The sequence below is a fragment of the Ananas comosus genome, linkage group 1 (assembly GCF_001540865.1).
Source record: "Ananas comosus cultivar F153 linkage group 1, ASM154086v1, whole genome shotgun sequence".
Lineage (NCBI taxonomy): Eukaryota > Viridiplantae > Streptophyta > Magnoliopsida > Poales > Bromeliaceae > Ananas > Ananas comosus.
The window spans coordinates 1,445,664-1,472,230 of NC_033621.1; the positions used below are offsets into that span (position 1 = coordinate 1,445,664).

At 37.5% G+C, this 26,567-nt stretch overlaps 4 protein-coding genes across 9 annotated transcripts; 1 reads left to right on the forward strand and 3 right to left on the reverse strand.

Annotated features, from left to right (window-relative positions):
- On the forward strand, nt 3,928-5,690 carry LOC109708975 (ADP-ribosylation factor-like protein 1). 4 transcript variants are annotated; one of them, XM_020230979.1, is made up of 4 exons: nt 3,965-4,417; nt 4,507-4,579; nt 4,783-4,886; nt 5,065-5,508. In XM_020230979.1, exons 1-4 carry the CDS (start codon nt 4,407-4,409, stop codon nt 5,165-5,167), a joined length of 291 nt encoding a protein of 96 aa, XP_020086568.1. In that variant the 5' UTR covers nt 3,965-4,406; the 3' UTR covers nt 5,168-5,508. The 4 variants fall into 4 exon arrangements, 2 of the variants coding, with proteins under 2 accessions (XP_020086560.1, XP_020086568.1); XR_002215868.1 differs by having other exon boundaries at nt 3,928-4,433; nt 4,783-5,508; XR_002215869.1 differs by adding an exon at nt 5,531-5,690 and having other exon boundaries at nt 3,957-4,579; nt 4,783-5,216.
- LOC109708968 (AT-hook motif nuclear-localized protein 28-like) lies at nt 8,462-9,575 on the reverse strand. Its single transcript, XM_020230957.1, has one exon. It carries the CDS (start codon nt 9,393-9,395, stop codon nt 8,634-8,636), a length of 762 nt encoding a protein of 253 aa, XP_020086546.1. The 5' UTR covers nt 9,396-9,575; the 3' UTR covers nt 8,462-8,633.
- Nucleotides 13,743-15,498, reverse strand: LOC109719078. The gene has a single exon (XM_020245600.1). The coding sequence runs from the start codon at nt 15,396-15,398 to the stop codon at nt 14,190-14,192; it is 1,209 nt and encodes a 402-aa protein (XP_020101189.1). The 5' UTR covers nt 15,399-15,498; the 3' UTR covers nt 13,743-14,189.
- Nucleotides 16,833-22,362, reverse strand: LOC109721108 (serine carboxypeptidase-like 51). 3 transcript variants are annotated; one of them, XM_020248538.1, is made up of 14 exons: nt 22,149-22,356; nt 21,774-22,048; nt 21,557-21,651; nt 21,334-21,441; nt 20,748-20,988; nt 20,622-20,665; nt 20,480-20,547; nt 20,250-20,355; nt 19,980-20,158; nt 19,801-19,870; nt 19,602-19,652; nt 17,858-17,910; nt 17,605-17,743; nt 16,833-17,092 (listed from the first exon to the last, which is right to left on the reverse strand). In XM_020248538.1, exons 2-14 carry the CDS (start codon nt 21,907-21,909, stop codon nt 17,006-17,008), a joined length of 1,377 nt encoding a protein of 458 aa, XP_020104127.1. In that variant the 5' UTR covers nt 21,910-22,048; nt 22,149-22,356; the 3' UTR covers nt 16,833-17,005. The 3 variants fall into 3 exon arrangements, with proteins under 3 accessions (XP_020104127.1, XP_020104118.1, XP_020104134.1); XM_020248529.1 differs by having other exon boundaries at nt 21,774-22,051; XM_020248545.1 differs by having other exon boundaries at nt 20,076-20,158; nt 21,774-22,362.

A 26,567-nucleotide genomic window follows, 5' to 3' on the forward strand; every position in this document is an offset into this window, starting at 1 on the left:
CTCTCTCTCTCTCTCTCTCTCTCTCTCTCTCTCTCTATATATATATATATATATATATATAGTCTCTCTCTCTCTCTCTATATATATATATATAGTGTCGTATTTCAATATATAATACTAAATTTATAATTTGAATTCGAATTTAAATCATAAATACAATTCAAATTGTGCTATCAAAATTGAATATCTTAAGGGTGCGCGTAGAGAATATATGTGATGACTTGAAATTCGATCATAAGACATTTCATACTAAAATGTATAGAGCCAATCTGAAATATGAATCATCTTGATTTGGTTATCTAATATTTTAAAATTTCAAGTTTGCCGTCCAAACTCTCAATTTGTTAGATTTGAATGAGTTAAATTTACTGTGACTTTAAAATTTGAATACATCATTTATCTTTATAAGTGTAGCATATTTCGTGTAATTCTCGCAACGATAAATATTAAAATAAATAATTATTTTAACTAATAAGATTAAAATGCTATTGGTTGATTGAAATCAAATAAATCTGAAAAGAATTTTCTAGACCCCAAATTTATCCATGCTTCTGATCTTAAATCTATTAGGAGCTATCTACGCAGGAAGATAATTTGCATCAATCTAAAGTTCAAATCTTTAGCTCAAGCAGTTATAATAATTTTCCGTAAATTTTATCATATTTTTAGATTTTATCCTGAATTTTCCGATACTACTGAAAAAGAACATTTTCTTTCTTTCTGGTGAATTTTAATTAATCCTTCCCGAGTCCTAATATGACTAACTTCGCTATTAGTCTCTCTCCTCTATATATATATATATAGTGTCGTATTTCAATATATAATACTAAATTTATAATTTGAATTCGAATTTAAATCATAAATACAATTCAAATTGTGCTATCAAAATTGAATATCTTAAGGGTGCGCGTAGAGAATATATGTGATGACTTGAAATTCGATCATAAGACATTTCATACTAAAATGTATAGAGCCAATCTGAAATATGAATCATCTTGATTTGGTTATCTAATATTTTAAAATTTCAAGTTTGCCGTCCAAACTCTCAATTTGTTAGATTTGAATGAGTTAAATTTACTGTGACTTTAAAATTTGAATACATCATTTATCTTTATAAGTGTAGCATATTTCGTGTAATTCTCGCAACGATAAATATTAAAATAAATAATTATTTTAACTAATAAGATTAAAATGCTATTGGTTGATTGAAATCAAATAAATCTGAAAAGAATTTTCTAGACCCCAAATTTATCCATGCTTCTGATCTTAAATCTATTAGGAGCTATCTACGCAGGAAGATAATTTGCATCAATCTAAAGTTCAAATCTTTAGCTCAAGCAGTTATAATAATTTTCCGTAAATTTTATCATATTTTTAGATTTTATCCTGAATTTTCCGATACTACTGAAAAAGAACATTTTCTTTCTTTCTGGTGAATTTTAATTAATCCTTCCCGAGTCCTAATATGACTAACTTCGCTATTAGTCTCTCTCCTCTATATATATAGCATAGATAATACTGGAGGAGGATAAAATCGTCCGCGTGAGGAAGAGGACTGGAGGGGTTTCGATTAATTGGCATTGTTTGCCAGAGAGATATAATAATGGATCAGGAGAATAAAATCGTCCCCGAGAGGGAGAGGAGCGAATTCAATTGGTATTATCTGCCACCTACAAGAGACAATCAGAAGGAAACAGAGGGGAATAAAATCGTCGACCGCAAGCGGAAGAGGAGGGGCTTCGATTGGTATTATTTGCCACCTACTACTACTACTAGAGACGATCCCAAGCTAATAAGAATAAGAAGCGCAGCACCAGCAGGAGAATGCAGAGAGAAGATGGAGAAGAAGATAGGAATATTATCGTCGCTTGGATCGTAGTCTGCCTGAGCACATCTCGAACAGTACTGAGCGCCTGACTTTGGCGCGGACCTCGTCTGTTTCGGCCGCGTTCTGCCGCCCGTGGCGTTCCGTCAGGAGGCTTCCGCCCCTCCTCGGTCTGCCTGCCGTGGCTCGTCTACGCGGCGACAGCCGCACCAGCGGCATCGCCGCGGCGGCGGCGTCAGCCGTCGACGCGACAGCGCGAGAAGTTCGTTCTCTACAGCCTGGCGGCGCGACTGCGGGGTGCGAGGCAGTGGGTCGTCGTCGGCTGCGGGGCACTCGCGGCGCGCGCACATCCGGGGCTGCTCTCACGGCTGGCTCCTTTTCGCCTACTCGGAGACCGCGCCCCACTTCCTTCTGAACCCCGCGACCGACGCTCGCATCAGGCTCCCTTGTGGCGTCGTCGGCAGACGGCCGCGTCGTCGACCGCTCGGCCGCCTCTCCCGCCGTCCTCTCCTCCTCGCCCGTCGAACGGCCCGGCTGCGTGGTGCGTTCCTCGCCGACGGCCTTCTCGTCTTCTGCAGGATCGGGCCGCGTCTGGCAGGCGTCAGCACGCGGCGTGCCTACAAGGCCATGTACGAAAGGGACAGCAGCAGCATTGTGGCGCACGACGGAAAGATTTACTTTCTAACGCAGCAGCAGAGGATGCTAGGCGTTTTCGACCCCAATGCCGACGACCCGAAGGTGTCTCTTACCTGGCTGATCGACGGGCCACCCCTCGGGTATTTTTGGTCGTGCTGTTACCTCGTCGAGTCCTGCGGACAAGTCCTGCTGGTACTCCTATCCGCGATAACGACTATGGCAGTTCTCAAGCTGGACCTGAGAAATAGGGCCTGGGTGGACGTAACGGAAGAAGGATTGAGCAATCAAATGACATTCGTAGCGCACGGCTCTTCTTTATCCGTCTGTGCTAGCAGTTTAGCTGGTTCGGAATGTATGCCGGGCTATGTCTACCTCTCTTCGCCGTTTGTCCAATGCGAAGAACTTTTTGAGAAGATGGAGATGGGAGGGAAAGAAATATACCGGGTTCGCCCCATAGGGGGGTCCAAGATACTGGGTCTTCCTTTCACCAAAGCGTCCCACTGGTTTGTACCTAGCTTCTTGGAGTAGTTTCTTAGTCAAGGAGGCAAATTCTATACATTGGAATTTCAAATTTGCACAACTAACTATTTATGATATAATAAGCATTCTCCATCAGTTTATAGGCATGTACTTTTCTTGTGTGAGATTATGTTCTCCATCAGTTTAGTTCCATCAATTTATAGGCCTGTATTTTTCTTCTATAAAATTAGCATTCTCCATCCGTTTATAGGCCTGTACTTTTCTTGTGTGAGATTATGTTCTCCATCAGTTTAGCTCCATCAGTTTATAGGCCTGTATTTTTCTTCTATAAAATTATGTTCTCCATCAGCTTAGTTTCATCAGTTTATAGCCCTGCATTTTTTTTGTGTGAAATTGTGTTCTCTAGTTTAGTTTGTCGCCAGAGTAGCTTCTTACACAAGACATTTCACACTAATTAATTTTTATTTTTTGAAAAAATGTAGAGAACTGATATGAAATATCGACCATTTTGATTTGGTTATCCAACGTTTTAAAATTTTAATTTTATTATCCAGTCTTTTAGTTTGTTTGATTGGAATCAGACAACGACACTATGACTTTAAAATTTGAAATTTGAATGCATCATTTAACTTTACAGGTGTAGTATATTTCACGCAATCTTCGCAACGATAAATTAATTAAAATAAATAATTTTTTAAAATTATAAGATCAAAACACCATTAGTCGATTGAAATCAAATAAGTTTGAAAAAAGATTTTCTGGAATTCAAAATTTATCCATACGTATGGACCTTAGGCCTATTAAGAGCTATTCACACGACGTTAATTTGCATCCATCTGATAATTTTCGAATCTGACTCTGTATTCAAAGCTCAAATCTTTAGCTCAAGCGCTTATATTAATTCTCCCTTAATTTTATCATCTTTTTATATATTTCACCCTGAATTTTCAAATGCTACTGAAAAACCTTTTTTTTTTTGGTGAATTTTAACTAATCCTTCCCGCGTCCTAATATGACTAGCTTCGCTATTAGTCTCTCTCTCTCCTTTATATGCCCCTAATATCTATATTCGTATAAATGCAACAGAGTATTGTTGGCGCAAGGACGCGCTACAAGAGAGTAAAATCTGATTGTAGCTTACTTTTTGCTCAGTTAGACTAAGACTACTTTTAATTGATTTGACATTGCTTTGCTTGTCACTTGATCTATTAAGCTTGTGCAGCTGTTTGGTTTGAACTCTCCTAGTAAAAAAGGAAGAGAGAGAGAGAGAGAGAGAGAGAGCAAAAGATAACTACATATTTTGCTTTTAATGAACTTGATACAATCTCGTGCCTCATCGCTCAGCTATGGATAGTTACAGACGAACATGTTGTTCCAATCGTTGAGGAGCTTCGGAGACGCCTACCACCAGCTAGTGTTCTTCAGCAAGGGCAGGGTGAAGGGAAGGAGAACTTAACTAGCCAAAATGATGCAGAGGTTCGTGAGGAGGATTGTATGTTGCATATACTCATCATATTTACCTCCAAGTCTCCAACCATGAAAGCTCTTTTCTATTTAACAATCAGGCGGATTACATCGTCGCGCTTATCTATTAAGGATCTGCGGGGGGCACCACTTCTTATATTGGCAAACAAGCAGGTCTGAACTATTTTACCCTCTAATTTTCTGAAATGATTTCACCGCTATATTTATTACTTGTGGTATGAATTACTTAAAATAAGAAATGTGATGATATAGAACATGCAATGAAGCATGCCCCACATAGACAGCCATTCCACAAACATTTGCACCTTATTAGTCATTTTTTAGGCTGAAAAGGTGATATTGTTTCTTTTCAACAGGATCTACCAGGATCTATCTCAGCTGAAGATGTGGCAAGGTACTTGGATCCTAAGGAGTTGGACGAGAGGTTATACATGTTTCAAGCTGTATCTGCATATGATGGGTGAGTAAAAACAACCTCACTTAAAGAAAAGCAAACCATTCTGCGTACGAGCAAGTTATCTTGATGTAGGATACGACATCTATATGTCCCTGAGATCTTACTCTCATTTCATTGTAAACTCGATCTCTTATGGTGATCTTGCTCTCGATCGTCCATAAACTTGACGAGTTGCACACATGACGGGGATAAAATTCGGCATCGACTGGTTGGTGGAGGTCATGGAAAGAAGCAAGCGAACAGAAATATTAAGAGTACGGGCAGGTGCAGCGGGACATGTTTAGCACTTCCTCTCTATTTGGTCTCAAAGAACTTCTAGAGAAAAAGATATAGGTGAGTACATACTGTTTGGTCACTTAGAATTGGCATTCCTTGCTGTATGCATTTTATTTGAGCCTGGGATCGATTGATACCATGATTCTTGTTGTTCTCTGACGATCCAATTCCTACTTACTGTTGAAAATTTTCATCTGCAACTCTTTTCTTTTTTTTTTTGTCTTTTTTCCAACAATCAGGTGATCCTTAAATCAGTTCACCTTTATACTTTGGCTTGTATTGTACTTTTACATTGATACATGTTGGTAGGTATTTTATATATACGGTAAAAAGTCAATTATGATGCAAATTTTTTTTTTTTCCCTTTTCAGGAGTTAACTGATGGTAGGATCAAAATTAGGAACATTTAAGCATATGCTTCTCCTCAAATTACCATCTTTTATGAAAACAACTAATTATATGCTTAGCTTATTCCCAATAAGAATTATTGTATTGTTCATGTAGCCCTACCAATGGATTTTTTTCTTTTTCCATTTTGCGACAAAGGTAATGTGCTACATGCTTCGGTTTTTTTTTTTTTTTACTTTTCAAAATAAATTTAGCTGAAAATATAAAGTAACAAGACTTTAAATCAGTGATCTCGGATATCAACCATCATTACCCTTCGCTATCTGCTCTAGGGACGGTCGGTATAATTGAAACTTTACCTTTACCAGTGATGTTTGCATAAAATTGTTTAAAGAAACATTGACGGTCATGTTTATCAAAAAAAATTCCAACAATTGTGTTCCAACAACTACCGTATTTCTAATTAGAAGAAGCTTGGAATGGGTGCTATTGTCTTGGCATCACAAAACATTTTTGCTTTCTCAAAAATCACTTGTTCGCGAATGTTGCTGTTGTTCTAAAATCAAATCCAGCAGAAAAAGAAAGGAGTTTTATTTTGTTTTGAAAGGAATTAGATGGTAAACAGCTAATAGATGAGCCCATCCACCTAACCATCTCTATAAATGTCGCATCGCTACCTGATCTACCAGAAGCACTTGCTGAAAAAGCGATGTCTTCATCGATTGTTCCTAACGCAAAGGTTGGTGGTGGGTATCCGAAGTTTTAAATTCAAATCTTAGCTAATTCATATTTTTAACTAAATTTATTTTTATTTTTAAAATTAAAATAAATAAAGCAAATAATATGCTATTTATTTTTCAAAAAAGAAAAAGCCACGCCTTTGGCTTTGACATTCTCACCCTTCGAGGATATTATTACGGCACACATGACACATCCCTTTCATTTGTATGCGGCGCAAAAGGAGTGTCTAATAACCTGCTAAAAAGTAGGCTTTTCTACCGAGCCGGTTGCGGATCCGTTCTAAAATTAAGGGAAAATTTCATAGGTACCCCTATGGAAGACTGAAATTTTATCAATAATCCTCTAAAGTTGAAAATATCATGAATGCCCTTTTAAATTCAAAAAATACTCATGAATGTCTCTACTGTTAGCCAGTCGTCAAAATCTAACCGAACAAATTATAAATGTCATTTTTACCCCTGCACAGTTCATTTAAATATAGGAAGCCGTAATGGGTATATTAACACTATTCATAAATGCCCTCTTATTCTCTCCACATAGCAGCAAGCCTACTAAGTAGTCGATATTTTACAACACCTCATAACCTAATTTCTAATTATGATTGTGGTATACCGTGGCTAATTTAGATGTTAAAACAACCGCATAGTAAAGGTTGGTGATTCTATCGATGACCAAATTGGATGGTAAATTGATGTGATATTTTAATGTATAATTATTAATTATATTTCAAATATGTAATGCTGTATATTTTCGTTTTTTACTTTTCATTAGCACCCCCATTAACTCTTCATTAAATTATATATAAAAAATTTCAAATACCCCACCTATGCTTTATTGAATATTAACTTTCGTATCCTGTGGTTTACCAATTTTTTATATTAGTATTTTGTGGTTTTAACTTTATCATTGATATAATAGAAAAATTAATGGAGAGGATAATAGAAAGAGAAATTTATTAAATTTATTAACTTTATTAAAATTAATAATAAAATAAATATAAAAACTCAAATAAAAAAGTAGAGGTTAAAGGGGTGTAAACAAAAAAAATTTAAAGTTGATGGGCCCATATCAAAATCTCTATAGTTGAGGGGGTCTCCATACATTTTACCTATTGAAATTAAATTATTTTAGTTATTTTAGCTGAAAAGTTTAGTTAAATTTAATAAATTTTCTTTTTTTTTAACACTAAATCTCTTAATTTTAAAATACTAAAAGTTAAGGGGTCTTAACAAAAAATTGCATACTTAAAGGAATTATTTCAAAATAGCATATAGTTGAGGGATCTCCAGTACATTTCTCAAGTAGTATCAATTAAGGGGTCTTAACAAAAAATTGCATACTTAAAGGAATTATTTCAAAATAGCATATAGTTGAGGGATCTCCGGTACATTTCTCAAGTAGTATCAAATTAGGGGTAAATTCGTCATTTCATTTCTTTACACCTTATTGATCAAGATAAACTGACAGTTTTTTAATAGTAGGGATATTTATGATAATTTTTTATATTTCAAGGGGTATGCATGATATTTTAACTTTTGTAGGGGTATCTATGAAATTTGTAAATTTTAGAGGGGTGTGGATGAAATTGCCCCAAAAATTAATACGAGCACAAGAGCACGATGGAGAACAGAGTCTAATGTGGGTTTAACCACTTTCTCAATGCTTGTGTTTTTACTTGCTAACTGAACATCGCATTTTGATCGGATTTTAATCTAAACTCAATAGGAAATCAAAATCCAAACCTACATTCTAATATGCCCTGGATCGAGTTTAAATCAAAAGTAATGGCAACATCAAAACACTTTAGCGGCAATACAAACAAATTCACAGTTCACCAATAGGAAAATTGTATTATACAAATTAATACACAGTGTTCTCTTTTGAACTCTAACCTATTATAGTGTTTTATTTAAGAGAAAAAAATAGCATATTATTTATTTTATTTATTTTATTTAGAAATAAATTTAGCTAGAAATGTAAAATATCTAAACTTCGAATATAAAACCTAGGATATTAGCCATCAAGTCCTTTGTCACTTGTTTTACGGGCAGCCGGTACCGATCGATAACTTGTTATAATGTTGTGTCAAGAAAACAAATTTTTTATTCATAGAATATAATAATAAGAATTAGACTGGAATATTATTAATAGTACCAAGCTATTAGTGCTATTAGATTTTCGGCTACAATTACGATGATATAGATCCCCTAGGATTGAGTGAGTTATTAGTTTAATAATATAATATAACGGATAAAAATAGTCAAAGGGTTAAATCTAACAACGAAAAACTTAATATCACTAAACGCTTTATGCCATCGATAGTATTCTAGCCGGACTCAGAATAATAATATAATATAATAAGCTAATAACTAATAATAAACTGGTTCAATAAGGTGGTGGCCGATTGGTTGGCCGGGTGGCCGTTGGAGCCCATAAGAAATCCGGCGGGAGATGTCCCCTGTACAAACTTACAGCATCTGCAGATCCTAGCTCTTGTTCATCGTCGTCATCATTGTTACCACCAATCCTACTTCTGTCGCCGCCACCGCTGCCGCCGCGTAGGAGTGCATCAGAAACATCCGATCCCCCAGGAAGCTGGTGAAAAGCGGCGGCGGAAAAGGCTGCGGCCACCACCACCACCGTCCCCGCCGCCACCAGCGGCCCCGCCACGACGCCGCCCACCACCCTCCCCTGCGGCCCGGCCACCGCCACCGACACCGACAACCCTCCGGCTCCAGCTGCCGGCGGCGGGAGGAAGGCGGCGGAGACGGAGAGGATGTTGAACCGGCCGCGGAGGGCGACGGCGCCGGCGGCCCCCCGGAGGGTGACGCCGTCGACTGGGCCGGAGGCAGCGAGCACGCAGAGGCCGAGGCGGCGGCCGCGGGCGAATGCGGCGAGCGCCACGGCGACGTCGCGGCCGGCGGGGATCTCAAGGATATGGGTGCAAATTGTGAGCAACGGCTCGGCGGCGATGTCGTTGACCGGGCGCTTGCGCTTGTTCTTTGATCCCGGGGGACGGCCCCTCGGCCGCTTTACCGCTCCTGCTGTGCCGCAGCAGCCGCCGGATGATCTCTTGTGATTGTTACTATTCTTAGTAAGCTCTCTGCTGCTTTTTTCGCTATCGACTTCGTCAGAATAGCACTCCATCGCAAAAGGAAGATCCAGAGTTGATGTTGTATGTGGCAAGTGTGGTCGATGGTATTATAATTTCAAAGTTGCTAAACTTGCATGAGAAACTTTTTAAGGTAAAAAAAATAAAAGAAAAAGGAAAAAGGGAGGGTTAGGGGAGATTATTATTAAGAATAGGCGGGGTGGTGGTGAGTTGATATATATATATATATATATATATAAAATTGAGTTCCTATGTTTTTAAAAGTACCAAGTCATTTGTGCTTATAAGTTTTTAGCCCTTGAATTAATAAATGTGCGGTTAGGATGATGTGGGCCCCATTGGGTTGAATGGGTGGTTGGTTGAATAGTATAATTTAACGGGTGAAAATGATCAAAGGCGTAGATCTAACGGTAAAAAATTCACAAGCACCAAGTGCTTCGTACTTTTACAAGCACCATAACCGGACTCATATATATATATATATATAGAATTAGACTACTATGCTATTAATAGCATCAAGTCATTAGTGCTATTAAGTTTTTGGCCATTGAATTAAGAGATGTGCTTACAAGACAATTTGGGATGGGAGGCTGGTGGAATTTTCAGGCGTGGCTGAGCTTAGAGAGAGGAAGTAAAGGGATCAGACGCAGGTCAGGTGGTCCCCAGGTGGGCAGAAAGTTATTGGTTTCGCGGAAGTCTTCTTTGTGACACAGATTTTCTATCCAATCAATTGTTCAATCAGTTTTTTTTTTTTTTTTTTTTTTTTTTTTTTTTTTAATTTTTAACCGACCTCTTCTAGGCTTGGGATGTCTTATTTATGTAACATAATTTATCATTCAATGAATGAAGTAAGTAATATATTATTTTTTCTTAAAAAAAAAATTATTGCTAGCCAATGTCGGATCGTTGGCGCTAACCACCAATTTACTTAAAGCGTACAGAAACAGCGCCCATGGGTATCGATTGTGACTCAGCCCACCTGGCCTCAAACCACTTCGAATATGACTCGGCCCAACCCAAACTCACGCCATTCGAACATGACTCGGCCCACATGGCAGAATGCTGGCCCATTTAAGCCAACAATCCCCCCTCCAGCACCTGGACACATTTGCAGCATGCAGGAATCGAACCCGTGACCATGCTGGCCCATTTAAGCCAACAATCCCCCCTCCAGCACCTGGACATATTTGCAGCATGCAGGAATCGAACCCGTGACCTCTGGCTTTGATACCACTTGTCGGATCGTTGGCGCTAACCATTAATCCCAAAAGCTCGAGCTGTTAGAAATACGCAACCAATTCACTTAAAGCGTACAAAAACAGCGCCCATGGGTCTCGATTGTGACTCGGCCCATCTGGCCTCACGCCACTTCGAACAGGACTCGGCCCAATCCAGCCTCACGCCATTTCGAACATGACTCGGCCCACATGGCCTCCCGCCACAGGGCAGGATGCTGGCCCATTTAAGCCAAAAGCCAAGAGATTAATAATTTATATTGGAGATTATTAGTTTGAAGTTTAATAGGTTCAAGGTAGAACTTAAGATTCAGGAATAGGACCAAAATTTAGGTTTGGTACGAAAGCATTCAATCTCGAAACCTCCAGTAGTTACGGAAGATTTTGTCACCGGTGAATTTCGGCGCCAACGTACCCGAGGTGTTGAGAGAGAGAGAGAGAGAGAGAGAGAGAGAGCACAAGTTTAGCCAAAAAAAAAGAAAAAAAAAATAATTTGGCTCACTAAACACTAAAATTTACAATCTTTAAATTATAACTATGGCTAGTTAGTAAATGACTTACATAAAATTTTTAATAGTTCAGAGAGATTTTTAAATTTTTAGCCAACTTCGCTGTATATTGTTGCAAGACTTTGGAGATCGAGTTGGTGATTTACTCAAAGATTTGTGGGTGGGTGCGGAGGATTTTGCCTTCCTCATTGGTCGCTATCCTTTGCCCCATTTTATGGGTCTGAATTCACCTAATGGTGTGTTTGATCTCACGTAAAACTATAAAAAGAAAATTCTAATTTAAAATTTTAATCAAAATTAAATTTAAGTTCTACGCCCGGAGTTTGCCTATTGCTAGAGGTGGAAATGAGCTGCCGGACACAAGCAAAAGCTGTGAAAGCCCATTTTGACGAAGGCGCTTCCAAATTAATAATGTAAGAATTTATAAAAAACATCATAATCATTATGGATGCCGTCGTTTTTAACCTAATCATTATAGACATCATAATCATTATGGATTACAAATAATTTGGGCATCATTTTACACATTAAAACGTACCTGATTTCAGGTTCTAACTCTTCTGATTAGAACCTAACATGATGTCAATGAAGTAAGATGTTGAAATATCATAGAGATGGCCCAGAATTTCAAAACAGTGAATTCAAGCATTTCCATAAAGAAAGGAGAAAAGGACTATGGGAGATTAACTCCTAATAACATGAGAATCTCTCCAGAATCAAGTCGATCATTTTTTTATTAAATAAAAATTCAACACAGTAGCATGCAAAATCCTGACTTGCCAGAGAAGTAACAAGCTTAATTTAATGAACTTGAACAACCCAGTGCACCACTAAATTCATAGATTCAGGGCAATTACATGTGTGAGTTACTCATAGGAACGAATCTGAAGTTTTCAGCTTCGAGTTGAATTAATCATTAGAAAAAGGTCAACCTCCAAGTAGAGTGCCTAAGAGAGTTTAGTAGAGATAAATGATGAAAACATTAAACAATATGACAAGCATGAAAAGTGTCATCAATATTTAGAAGCATCGATATTATATGTACGACAAAAGTTGATTTCAAAAGAACAGTCATTCGAGTAGAATTCTAATCCAAAGTGGATGTCTACAGACAAATTGCCTCTGCATATACTCAACAAGAAGAATAAACAAAATGAGCATAGAATACCCGCCACTACCTTGTAGGGCTGAAGATGCCAAAGTAATCTGTAATCAACGCTCGATGACTTTCGACAAACAATGAATCCTGTAATGTAGTCAATTTCTTCTATAATAAAGTAAGCTTTGGATAACTAACTATTACAGATGAGATTGCATATGCAAGAAAAGATAGTCGTCACAAAACATTTTAACAGATTCCAGATAAAGGTAGAGAAAGGTACTTTCATGTGCATGAGATTCATGATTTTGGAGCAAGATATATGAAGAAAGGAGGCCATGAACTTGATATGGCTGCCATGTTATGATACTCATCAGCACTTGTTGCAGAAGGAGCAAATCTCACTCGACCTCTTTACGATTTAGAAGTGTCCTAGTAATAGCCAAAGTGTTGTAAAAGATTAACAAGGTTTCGATTTTAAAGGACTTAAAAATTTTATGTTTTTTTTAAAAAAAAACTTATAAATGGGGAAATTAGAAGTTAGGCAAGATTGCCGACTTAATACAAACTAAGATGCCTCACTACATAACTAGCATGCATGATAAAATAAATCTTCATGGAGTAGGGAGAAAATGAAACACAGGACAATGAAATACAGTGGTGGAATGAGAAAATTCAAGCGGCAGTAATGAAACGATGTTATTGTAAGTTGTATAATACTACGAATAATGGAGAAATAAAAACTACGAAAGAAAAAAGACTTGAAAAGAGTAGAAGAAGCAACAATTCAAGAGTTCTGGCAAAATTTTGAACAAGTTAGTGATAAAAAAGGCAAACAGATATATTGCGGCCAAATAAGGAAAAGCAAGAAAAGGGATTTTGAACTACAAAAGGTGCGCGGAAGTTGGCGATCAAAAGATAAGAGATATGTATGAAGAACAAAAGAAATGACAAAGGAACTGATCCAAAATTTTCGATGATAGCCATCTATGAATTTAGAAATATTTGCATGGCACTATGGCAGAGGATAAGAATTAAAGTTTGGTTAGATATATGATAACATGAGGTTAACAGGTCATCGACAAGACGAGTAAGAAGGCTACAAGATCAAATTTACATTCAGGTTGCCAATCAATATTTCATGACTGAGATTAATGGACCATTGAAGAGAAAAGCGATACTCGCTTGTGCACTCTTCAAATCAGTGAATCAATGCCTGCCAAAGAAAAAGCAGAAATACATCTTCCTGGAAAAAAACATAAAGTATGATTTGACAGAGAACTTCATAAGCATTGTGCAGGTAATTCTGGGGGGAAAATCCTGAGGATTGAGGAACAAAATAATTACCAGGTGCATATGATAAGCACAGTCAAAATGGATTCTAAGGTTTAATAAGGAAGATACTGCTAATTCAAACTGTGACCCTATCGCTATTTACATCATATAGGACATTTAACTTTGTGCTTGACGTTAACAAATGTGGAAGTGCACTTCCATTCTTGGTAAGAACAGCAAAAGGTCTAATATACATCCCTAATCAACCAAAATCTATGCCACATTAATAATTTCCTGAAGTAACTAGAACAAAATAAATAAGCAAAGAACTTGTTGAAGAAGAGAAGTTAAAACTCACAACTTTCCAACAAGGAGATTCCGTTCCGAGGAAAGATTGATTGCGGCAAAAAGTTTCCTCCATGGACAACCCACCACCTGCCCAACTTTCGTCGGAGTATAAAAACATTATTCCTAGACATTCAAACTCATAAAACATTGGCAGGCCAAATAAAGATCAGCAATCAATCCTTAAACTACCCTAATCCAATGAAAATACAGACAACATAAAACAACTGTCACGAATTATACATCCTAAACATAATTGAGGGTCGGGCGTTCTTTCCATCAGTTCCTGACCCCATCAAGCATACAACATTACAGCTTCGGCGGCTAAGTTTTTGGCCGAAAACTTTTCCTTCCTCTTCGACATGCCTAATACTTGGGCATTCGCACATGAACCTCTTCTTCCCTCAAGAATGGAAGGTGATGCAGGTTACCCAAAATCTCCTCAGTAGCATCCACATCTATATGGAAGCTCATCATATTCATATCCTCATCGACTCCTCTAACATGCGATCCAACATCCGGATCCTTCACCTCCTCATTGATATTAATCCCCCTAAACTCGTTAATATTAGCAGCCTCCGCGACAGGCGGCGGCGGCACTTCACTACCTCCTCCAAAAGATCTCCTTTTTGGGCCTACGCCGACCTTCTTCCTCGCCATGGTCTTCTTATTTCTCATGGACGGGGTCGAATTCTGGCTCCCGACACCGGCCCCGACCGCCTTCCCCTTATCTGGGGTTCCGGCAGGGCCGTATGCGGGCCGCGCCGAGCCGTCCTGCTTCTGATCGCCGGGGAACATCGGGTAGAAGGGCTTCCACCCGCTGGTGAGATCGGCGGCGGTGGGGAACCCTAGCGGGAAGAAGCCCCAGGCGCAGTAGTACATGTTGGTCCCGGGGACGATCGGGGGAGGGACGGCGATCTCGGCAGCGTGGAACGGGCGGTGGCAATTAGGGCATCGGAGGGAGCGGTTCTGGTAGGTTCGGTTGTACTGGTGCACGTGGCAGCAGGAGGGGCAAGCGGTCCAAAAGGCGCTTCCTTCGGAAGCGGGGGCGGGGGCGGGGGCGGGGGAAGGGGAGGGTTTGGAGGGGGAGGGTTTCGAAGGCGCGGGGGTGGGGGAGGAGTCGAGGTGGAGCTCGGCGTCGAAAAGGGCCTTCTTGGAGGGGTCGGAGAGGAAGGCGAAGGCGTCGACGACGAGGCGGAGCGCGGCGTCGGCGCCGGGGTACTTGTTGCGGTCGGGGTGGAGGAGGAGCGCGAGGCGGCGGTAGTGGCGCTTGACGGCGACGGGATCGGCGCCGGCGCCGGCGCCGGAGGGGAGGCCGAGGACGGCGTACCAGTCGACGCGGCCGGAGCCGACGCGGCTCTGCGAGGCGAGGAGCACGTCGGCGACGGCGAGGATCTGGTCGGCGCCGTCGACGAGGGGGTCGGACTCGAGCGCCCGCTCCGCGAACCTCTTGCTCCCCACGAGATCCCTCGCGAAGAGCAGCTTCCCCGCGATCTCCAGCCACCTCTCCGCCTCCGCCCTACTCCCTCCTCCTCCCCCGCCGCCGACCCCTCCGCCACCACCGTGAAACTCCATGGATGGATCTCTCTCGTGCGCTCTCTCTCTCTCTCTCTCTCTCTCTCTCTCTTCTCGGAGCGGAGGAAAAGGGGGGAAGGGCTATAAGGGTGTTCGAGGAGGAGAGGGCCCTTTTTTAATGACGAAAAAGGACGAGGCATTTTAGCGCAATAATAACGAGGTNGGGGTCCGCGGCGGCGGAGGAGAGGAGGAGGGGGTCGCGGGCAGTGGAGAGGAGGGTGAGGAGGGGGGCGACGGTGAAGAAGGATGGTGAGGAGGGAGGCGACGGTGAAGAAGAAGGCGACGGTTCGCCTTTTTTTTTTCGGCGAGAAAAAAAAAAAAGAACGACAGAAACGAAGAGGAGAGAGAAAGAGGAAAGAGAAAAAGTAATAAAGGTATTTTGGTCAGTTTGCTGAAAAAGCGGACCGAATCTGCAAAAACGAAAAAGGTGACCCGGTTTTGCAAAAGCCCAAAATAAGTGAATTTTTTATGCAAAAAGGCCTTTAAAAAATTTGAACTGATAAATGTGACGTTGATTTTAATTTTATAATTATAAATTTTTTTAATACAAATTAATTTCTTTGATAAGTTTTCTCATTACTATTCATCGGTGAATATATTTTAGTAATAAAATTTTCATTGAAAATATTTTTTTTTTTGAGAAATAGATAGCAAGCTATCTGTTTCATTCATTAAAAAAATAAACTAAGCGGTACAGGATGAAAACAGCCGGAGCTTCTGAGAAAAGAAGGGAAAAGAAAAAAGGAAACAAAAAAAAAAAAGGAAAGATTAAGAAATTATAATTCAACTGCATCAATACAGTGAACCTAATTACATTATACACTTTTTAAAATCTCTACGAGTCCGTGACATTTTTAGATAAAAATTCTTATCCTTTATTGGGTAAAAAGCTCAAACTGAGATTGATGTGATTGGTGGTTCTACGAATATAGATTTGTGGCTCAAAAAATTTATGTAGATATATAAAATAATATATATAATTTTTCTATATATCGAGACGGTAGAAATTATAATTTAACTGCATCAATACACTCAGCATGTCAAATTTAAATATTTTCCATTGCATTTTTTCAACAACTCCGATTAAGTCCTAACTTAGGACTCCTCTTGATATCAATGAAAAAGATATTAACGGCTATTATTTAGGTTTATAAAAACTATTTTAAAAGCTGGGCCAAGCAGATACAACATCCTAAGCCCAATTTAAACGGTTGCCGCCTAAATTTGGGCCGGATTATGGCGTCCATTATGGGCTTGCCCGGCCCATTAAGGAGAACAGTTTCCAATCATTTGTGTAGTTTTAATGAAGTAAATAAACTTTTGGAGAAGCCATTGCTGTACCAAAAACATGCTTTATCTGTTGGAATAGCATTTCTTTTTATTGTTTTTTTACCATCTCTCTTTTTCTTTTTCATATATGTGTTCATCATTCTATGCACTCAAACAATCAATTTCACACAAGTATGTCATATTACAATAAATCTTTTTTTATTTTTATGTTTTTTTTCATCCAATACTGAAGAGCATTGACAATATAAATGATTGAATGAAAAATAAATTGTGTGATCCAAAGTCACACTTGAACTTCTTTTTTTGTTTGTAAACCTTCAATCTATATATGAAGAAGAAATAGCAGGAGATTGGGTTATGTTACTCAACATGTTTAGCGCGACACACGGTTGGTCAACAGGTACCTGCGGAGATAACAAATATTTCAACTCCGAGATACTTAAAAAAAAAAAAAAAAAAGCTTGAGAACCACATAGTTGAAAGGAAATTAGTAGTTCATGTTCATATTCAGATACTTATTTGGGGGCATTGATTTATGCATTGATTTATAAGTGTTACGAGATAATGTATGGCTATAGTTTTAAATATTTCAAAACGTTTTAAATCCTCTAGCAATAGTAAATCCATGGTGCTTTCCGTGAATATATTTAGTATTTTGATTCAAAATTGCAAAGTTCGGATAATGCAAGGTATATACTTTCATAATATGTCACAATCTCTCAAATCATCATTGTACAAAATAAAGTAGCAACTGCAGAGAGGTCTCTACTTCATGAGATTTACATAAGATTAAAATTAAGATTAATACGAGAAGCATGATTCTGCGAACTGTGTACTGTATATATGTGAAACTTTCTACGATTTTTGTAAAAAAGGGAAATTTACGTTGGATTTGATACTGTTGGAAGATGCTTACAAAATGTCCTGCTTTCAAGATCCAGTAGAAGTGTAAGTTTCGATACGATTTGACGAAGCCCTTCGTACCTCCAACAGCATCACTGCTGCAATATAAAGGAGTTCGATCCAAACTGATAAAGTTCTTGAGTCCTTCCCATCTAAATATATTAAACGAGAGCGTTACGCTTGCTTAGTTGAACAAAGATAATAAGGTAAAATAAAGAAGCAAAAGAGAGAGAGAGAAAAAAAAAACCCTATATGATGATGCTTACTTAAGCTTTTGAACCCATGCTTCAGTGCCCTTCGTCGCGCATATCACATCAAGCTATGCATAACCAAAGAGACTAAATGTTAGCACTTAATCGAAAGAGAAATGCTACTTAAGTGTTATAAGAAGTGCGATTTTCGAGTACTTATTTCTCCTTTTTTTCCACCTGCAGATTTTTACAGTAACCCATAAGAAAGTGAAAAAACATGTTACAATCCAAATTCAGAACAAGTCTAATGACAAACATTGTTGGTCCACATATTTCTTTCCATTTTTTTTTGTTGTTTTTTCCTCTGTGGAAAATTACCTAATCATATTGGAAGCTTCCTCACTGTTTAATCAATTATGGTTGTTACCTGGCCATGTGAGTAGAGCAGTTCACAAAACTGATGGGTCAAATTTTTGACCAAAAAATTAATTGCGACTATCCCCATGGGGAGGCTATCATATCGATCGTTCATATTGCTTTGAGATTCATACGTTTTACATGCTGAAAGGTGATTCGACGGTCTAGTTATGAAAACAGTCCTTTTTCGTCATGTCCTTTTTCTTCTTTTTCTGAGGAAAATACCCTCATGTTGGACAAAATTTCTCTCTTGGATAAGTATGATACTAAGATCAGGAATAATGAGCTCATAATAAGACTCTATTTAACTTTAATCATGAATTGTGCAGCTAAAACCAACACAAACAACAAAGAGAGCCTTGTTAAATAATAATAACATGATTGGCCATTAATGTCACACGTATAAGCTATATTATCTCAATGCATAGTTGGCTTCTTGGGGAAACTAATTTTCTATTAAGATACTTCCACCCATGCTTAACATGAGAAGACAAAAAAAAAGAAGTAATGTTCTCTAACAAGTGTGAAAAATTTAAATGCTAAATTTCTCCCAAGATAAGCAAGTAGTAAGTAGAGTGTAAGAACTCACATGCCCATGATGCAATGCATGATCACATAGTTTTTGGTCTGTATGATTCCCTTGAGGTAATTTATTACCACAATACGAACAAAATTTTAATGGGGACAGTCCCTATTGCGAGACTATTGTATTGCTTTGAAATTGTGCATGTTCATTTGATGGATGATAGATTTGTTAGTCTTACTGTGGGGACTATCCCCAATAAATTTTAGTTCCATAAATAGTACTACAATTTTACTTTGAAAACACAGTAACAAGCCCCTATACCAACCCCATCTCTCTCTCTCTCTCTCTCTCTCTCTCTCTCTCTCTCATAGAGGCCATTGACTTTAGATCCCATTATCTCCAATATACTTGGACCACAAAAGCATCTAACATCATATGTGCACTGTCACCACACTATGAATGATTCTTAGTAAACACTACATCCAACATTGGTAGATTCAGTGGACATCAAAAACTCATGAGTCTTTTCTTCAAAGTGGCAAAGTTTGAATGCAAAGTTGTATTACTTTTTTTGTGTGCCAAACTTGGTGGCTCCATCTTGTTTTTTTTCTCTCTTTTTTCTTTAAAGTTTATTAAGTCAACACATAGAAAGTACCATAACTTTTTTTTCTTTCTTTCTTTTTTTTTTTCTTTTTTTTTTTTTTTTTTTTTTTTTTTTTTTTTCTTTTTTCTCGCGCCCCTCCTTCGAGGCCCTGGCTGCCTCACCTATGTAGCCTAATTCATATTTTCAATGAATGAAACAGGTAGCGTGCTACTTTTTCTCAAAAAAAACACATAGAGAGTACTTTAAATTAAGACCATAAATGCAATGCATACCTGTCCATTATAAATAGTCACATTCACACCAAGGGATAGCAGCTCATCAACCTATGAGCAATCACATTTTCAATTCAATTTAGTGATTAAGGTGACAAATACTAGGAGAAAATAATACTTGAAGCAATATATTTATCTTATTGATATACATATACAAGTAAAAAAAAAAAAAAAAGGAATTTAATAGGAAGGTGATTACCTCATCGATCCTCGGTTTCATGAAATCATTAGTGAGAGCATTAAAAACAGCATCAGATTGGTCTACCCAACTGCAAAGGAGAAACAAATAAGCAACTCTTTTCATTACTTTGAAACTACATACAAAAATATATACATTAGTTCTTCTTAAAACTACTCCTTGGTTTAAAATACTTTTACCTTATGTTTTTCGGAATAATCTTGAGCTTTTCCCTGACTACACCATTCATGAGACTATTAAGGCTATCAGATGAGGACACCTTACTGTTTAAGTACCTTGAGTAACTCTTCATCATTAAACTAGCCGATGTAACGGATAATGGGTCCATACCCGAATCCAACAAGAAATTGTAGAAGTCCTGGAAATTTACATGTTGAACCTAAGTATTGTTTCAAGTGAAGGAAATGTGAATGTTTAAGTTATTAAGAGAACAAAGAAAGATTGCTTACAACTGAGTTACTACTTGAGATAATTAATCCCTCGAGTGTGCTCCACGAGTTCGTCGCATCGGCGTAGAGCCCTTGGGCTATTTGGGCTTTAATTTTTTCTGCCATGCTGAAATAAGGAATGCGCATCAGATTGATTTGAAATTCGTCGAAATGTCGAGGACTACACTGAGACATGTTGTTTTACTCCAATTATTGAATGATATTTTTAGCTAAGGACTAGGACTCAAAACCTGTTGGATTTATCAGCACCATTGATATCAAGCCTTGAGACATCTAGAAGCAGAGGCCCCCATGAAAGCTGCATTAAAAATATTTAAACAAAAATTAAACACAAAATCAATTCAATTTTTTTTTAAAAAAAAAAAAACTGACCACAAAATCCTCAGGGGAAATCCAGCTATCTCCAAGAACAACTCCTATGATCGAAAAACAAACAACTATTATGCCAAAATAAGTAGATTTGAGCACACAAAAGAGTAGATAATTATAAATTTGTACCTCCAAGTTTAAGCTTCAATTCTCCGGATTTAATCGCTTTCGCGACCGATAAGCCGAGGGTAACAGCAAATTTCCCCCCATATGATTCTGCTACAATGAATAGTGGGCTTTTTTGCAGGCTCTCAATAGAATTGTAAAGCTCCTTTAACAGAGTAGTTAGGTCTACTGCTGCTGCTTCATCAGTTGTGACTAGAAGAGTGTTATCCTCCACAAAACTATATCCTGTTCCCACTGGATTATCCTGCCATTTTTTGCATTATACTCCAATCTCATAAATTTTGAGAAAATATGTAGAAACTCATGAAAATTATGCACTTTCGATGAATAAAAAAACATAGAAATTGGCCTTTGTTTTTGTCGCAGAAAAAGAAAACCATTTTTTATTTTATATTTTAGAACTGCCACATCGAGAAAATCGATGAAAGAATCTCGAATGATCGATGCACAATTTTAAAAATACGAAATCGAGTTCCAAGACTCTGCGCCGATCATTTGAAACTGTACATCATGGTCCTAAAAATTTGCTAAGTGGGCTAAAAGGTCTTGTTATTACATAAATGAGAAAAGAAATTCTAAGATTTATTACCACAAAGAGGAGATCAGCTCTTTGAAGCCATGTCGAACTCCGCGGCTTTAGATTAGTATCTAATGGCCCAATCTCTTGAAAATTCCCAATTCCAATCCCAGAAGCTCCCTTCAATCACATAAAAAGTAACAAACCACAAACACAAGCTTGTGTTCAAATACATTACATAAACCAACATCAAATTTTGTTCTTTTTCATTTAAACAGATTATAAAGAAGCTCACAGGTCCTCCCTGAAGCCAAAGAACAAGAGGCCATGGCGTCGAACCGTTCTCGATCCTCTGCGGACTCTTATAATACCACCAGAACATATGAGCCTCTGTATTTTGCAAACAAGAACACACATCATGTTACAAGCTAGTGTCCTCTAAGCTCATCAAAATCACTTTTTTTTAATACAAAACATGTATAAGTTGCTAGGTAATTGAGAAAAGAGACTACTTGGTCGAACTTGAACATAACCCCATTGCTCCGTTCCGTCGTCGGTTCCGGCGCCATCGACGAATTTGAGGTTAAACAGAGTGAAGCAGAGGAGTGGAAGAAGAAGAAGAAGAAGAAGAGAAGAGGATCTCACCATTGTAAACAGTGGAATAGAGGGAGATAGAGATTGAGTAAATGAGTGAATGAATGAGACCACCTAACCAACCAATGAATGACTAATAAGGGGAACAGGGGAGGGGCTTTTATTAAGAGCTCTTCTCCTGTATGTTTTTTATCTTCTACAACAGAAACATAAAAAAAGAAAAGAAAAAAAGAAGCAAAGGAGTTATAAATAGAACTGAGGAAACAAGGAAACAGGGTGAGCTCTTGTTATACCTTTTCTTTTCCCTTTGTTTTTTTATTATTATTGTGCTGTGTTTTGGTGTGTGTATGTGTTTATTATTGTGGATTGGGTTCATGAAGGGTTTGTAGCAGTTTGAGAAATGAGGAAAAGTAAGAGAGAAATGTCAACAGAAAAGAAGCATGATTGTTGCTGTGCTGTGCTGCAAAGTATTAGGATGTAACTGCCTGCAGGATTTCTCATTTCTAACCTTTCTCCTTTTGTGTAAGTCTTCCCTGGAGAAATTGTTGTCTGCACCATGTGTATAAATACATTTTCTTATCCACCGCATTGTCGGTGAATATAAAATATAAAAATACCATTCTTCAGAAATATATTAAAGACTTAAAAACGCGTGAAATTAGCATGTCATGTAAGTGAACTTTAGATTTCATATAATGACAAGAGCTCAGGATCGTCTTTGAGACCATATTATCCAAATAATTTGTGTCCTGAATTTGATCTCCATCTTAAGCATCTATTTAATGATTAATTTAAAATTTTAAATCTTCATCTCCTATCTAATTTAATAATTTTATGTGTCTATTATATTTATCGTATTCGCGGATAAAGATTTTAAATATTGTTGTAATTTTCGAACAATTCTTTATTAAATCAACTTTTTAAGTAACAGTACACATGACATTAATGCTACATATATAATATTGTTTTACCATCAAAAGAGAATGACGAGAGTATGTATAGCCATCCCAGCTCATCTAGTCATCTTTTCTAATTTTGGTATAGTGGCTGAGATTTTAATTAGAAAGATTGAAAATAAGAGATTTATTTATCACGAGTTACTCAATAGACCATGTCAATCAAAGTGCACTTTTTTTTTTTTTCTAATAATTCGTATCCGACACACGCACTTATTTTTTTTTTTCATATATTTAATTTGAACTTGAAAACCTATCAAAAGAAGTGTATGACACCGAAGAATTACTAGAAGTGATGATACTATTGGCTTCTCTTTTCTTAATTAAAATGAACATCTCAAAAAGAAAAAAAAATATACTGTATAAGTCCCCCAAAAAAAACAAAAAGAATATTCTTCCTCCACTTAGTTTTTATTTATGGTTGATGTAACATATATAGGTTGGGTCTCTTTAACTCTTTTTTGCTTTTGGAAAGAAAAATTCTCTAGTACCTTGAAAAATGAATCCATACCTTGTTTAGCAATAGTGCAATTAAAATACATGGATGATAGCTTTAGTATTGATCCTTTTTTGCACTTTCAATTCCTGATCATTATAAAATTTATTTTTTTATACAAAATAATTATTTTATCAATTTAGTTTAATCCAAGTAGGATTAATAAAAGTTTTTTACACCGAAAATCAAATTTATTCTTAACTTAATGAGAAAAAGATAGAGATAAAGATCAACAATAATGCTAAAAAAAAGATTAAGAGCATTTTTGTGCTGTGCACTCTATATTAATGCTCCTGAATTAATAATAATTATGGATGATGATATTATTAAAATGGATTTAGTTTTGCAAAGAATTTTTGATGGATGAGATTTACAATTAAATGAAATCTAATTAGATGAGAGAAAAGTTCTAATTGAATTACAGAATAAGTAAATATTCATTCAATTTTACAGGACAGGTAGTAAATTTATAATCAGATTGGATTTTTAATAGAATAAAGATAAATATTTTGTTATAAATTTGATTGAGAAAAATCATACTTAATAAAATTTAATGAGGTAAATTCATTGTAAAAGAGAAAAAGATAGAGAAGGACTAATAATAAAGACAAGGTGTTTAATGAGTGCACGACACCTTCCAATAAAAATTTGATAGAGATAGTTTTCAATATGAGACCGCTCTATCATCATTTTATAGATGGCACAATTATTAAAGTCCACTAAACACCATACGAGATGATCTTAAAATAGAGATTGTCAACACCAATTTCAATTTTTTTTTTTTTTGATAAGCAATGTTTACTGCACTCTAGAGGAGGCTTAATTTCTCTTTAATTAATGAAAGTTAATCTAATATGCAATATATCTCTATTTATTGTTATACAAGATGGCAGGAGAATCTGGGAGGCTTCTAGCTACATCTTAAACATTTTTTTTTTATCTTCATTTATTTATTTATTTGCTGCAATATACATAACATCACGTCCTTTATAAATTTTATTGCTAGCTGTTAATAAAAAAAGCCTCAACATATATATATATATATATAACATCCCGTCCCTTATATAAATTTTATTACTCTGGTTAATACAGAAAGTCTCAATACAAAAAAAAGAAAGAAAAAAGAATCAGTACTAAACTATGCCTAAAATTTTTCTTTTCAAAGGAATGTATAGGGTATGCATGTGAATTGAGCTAGAATTAATACACCTATAGTGCTTCTATGTTTGTAACCCTTAGATCTATTCTTTGACTACATACTAATAGCCTTTGGATCAAACACTATTCCACCTATCATCATCTACCTTCATCATTCTATCCCCTACATTACTCTTTCTAAGGGGTACAGATCCATAAACACCAACCTCTTGTGCTTTTGAAAGTATTCTATCTCAACTCGAATATGCATACATGTTTTATTGAATGTAATAGAAATTACATGTAAAATAAGTATAAATTATAATTGCTGAGGCCGAGTAGCCTTGCAGCATAAGATCATTCTTTTCCTTTTACTTGGCTTATTACTACAGATTTTATAAGTTGATCCCCCATATGAATATGAGAACTTACAACAAAGAGGATGTGTCACATTAATCTTACACTTTCCAATGAAAATTTTACATCAAATCGCACATAGGAAACACCTCATTCTTTCCACAATGGATCTTCTCTTTGCAACCATCTTCTTTTTTCTTCCAGTATTAGCCCCCTTCAGTTTCTGCAACTTCCTCTCCTTCTCTCTCCGCTTTCGATGCTCCGGCGATGTTTTAACTTCACTCATGAAATCCTCTTCCTTTTCACTTACAAACTCATCTCTTGATGCATTGTTATTCGCAATTACGCATTCGTCGTCATCGTCGGTCGGCATATCCACCCTTATCTCCCCTAAATTCGCCTTCGCTTTTGATGCCTCAAATTGTTCCAAAGCCTTCGCTTTGCTCGCCTCCGCCGCCTTCCTCCGCTCCTCGAAAGCCGCGATTCGCCGGTTCGCCTGCGCGGTCTCTTCCTCAACCCTCCGACATAGCGCGTCGTACTCGTCATGCGACACCGCAACCGTGTCATGACCTTGATCCATCTTCGTGTGCTTTATTTGGCGTAGTGCGGCATTGATCGACGAATTTAACGCCTTGGTTTCGATGCGCACCGCCTTTTGAGTAAGTTGCAAGGCCTTCAATTGTTGCCTTTTGATCCTAACCTCCTCTTTCAACTTCACCTTCCCTGCGGTCTCTTCTTCGGCCTCCATGCGAGCTCTATCCACTTCTTTTCTCATCTCTTCCATTGAAACTTTCGACTTGGCCTCCTCTTCTTGTTTGTATTTAATACTCCGGTCCGTGGACTCGAGTAGGGACTCTAGAGAAGCGACGGCGATATTCACCAATTCGAGCTTGTTCGTGGTTCTGGAGAGATTGGATTGAAGCTTCTCGAGCTTGTTTACGAGGGGCATCGAATCGAGCCAGGCTTGGACCGCTTCTTCTCGAGCTCTTCGGATCTCTTCTCTAGTTTCTGCTAACTCCTTCAATGTGGCCTTCAAAGTTTCATCTTCTCCAATTGGCTCTCTTGATTCAGCTTGCTCATGATTATCTCCCATTATTCTTATTGCCTTAACTATGTTAGTAGATAGTATCCTTATGTACAGTAAGTTAATTTTAAGCTAGAATTGTGAGAATTACACTGAGGATTTTAGTGAGAATATGTTTATATATTTGGTTTTTGTTGTGTATATGTGATCCTGACTATGTTTCTTCGTTGGCTTTTTGTAGAGGAAGGCCTACAACTGTGGTTTCATTTGATAGTTTATTGGGTTTGTTAATTTGGAGATGAAATCCAAGCTATCGTTGTTTCCTAAGCTGGGGATTAATGATTGTTCGTTTTTATCCATTTAAAACATTCTACTTTTGCTTCTATTTTTAATGGTAGATATTTTAATGAAAAAAATAATTACAGATATAAAAATTTGTTGCAGATTAAGAAGTTTAATTTGTGACAGGGCGTCTTTATTAGATTCCTTATAATGATTGTCTTGGAGGATGTCCAATCTAGGGACTTGAAAATCGATATGAATTTGGTCAGAAATAAGTGGATGACAAAGAACGGCCGCAAATGCTGCGAAATAATATGATTAAATTATTAGTTTGCTGGTGGATTACTTAGAAGGTCAAAAACAATGCGATATTAGGGTAGGTTCAATCGGACCCTCTGCTAGCACCTAGCAATCTACAAAATCAAGCAGTTAACGAATCTGTGGTGACAAATTTTTTCAA

What these genes read in the sequence shown, in the direction of transcription:
- LOC109708975 (XM_020230971.1), top strand. Translation starts at nt 4,436, where the DNA reads ATGTTGCATATACTCATCATATTTACCTCCAAGTCTCCAACCATGAAA. An exon ending in TTATATTGGCAAACAAGCAG is followed by an intron (nt 4,580 to 4,782) that starts GTCTGAACTATT and finishes TCTTTTCAACAG; the next exon opens with GATCTACCAGGATCTATCTC. An exon ending in GCTGTATCTGCATATGATGG is followed by an intron (nt 4,887 to 5,064) that starts GTGAGTAAAAAC and finishes AGTTGCACACAT; the next exon opens with GACGGGGATAAAATTCGGCA.
- LOC109708968 (XM_020230957.1), bottom strand. Translation starts at nt 9,395, where the DNA reads ATGGAGTGCTATTCTGACGAAGTCGATAGCGAAAAAAGCAGCAGAGAG.
- LOC109719078 (XM_020245600.1), bottom strand. Translation starts at nt 15,398, where the DNA reads ATGGAGTTTCACGGTGGTGGCGGAGGGGTCGGCGGCGGGGGAGGAGGA.
- LOC109721108 (XM_020248538.1), bottom strand. Translation starts at nt 21,909, where the DNA reads ATGGTGAGATCCTCTTCTCTTCTTCTTCTTCTTCTTCTTCCACTCCTC. An exon ending in GAGCTGATCTCCTCTTTGTG is followed by an intron (nt 20,989 to 21,333) that starts GTAATAAATCTT and finishes AAAAAATGGCAG; the next exon opens with GATAATCCAGTGGGAACAGG. An exon ending in GCATGGGTTCAAAAGCTTAA is followed by an intron (nt 17,744 to 17,857) that starts GTAAGCATCATC and finishes TAATATATTTAG; the next exon opens with ATGGGAAGGACTCAAGAACT.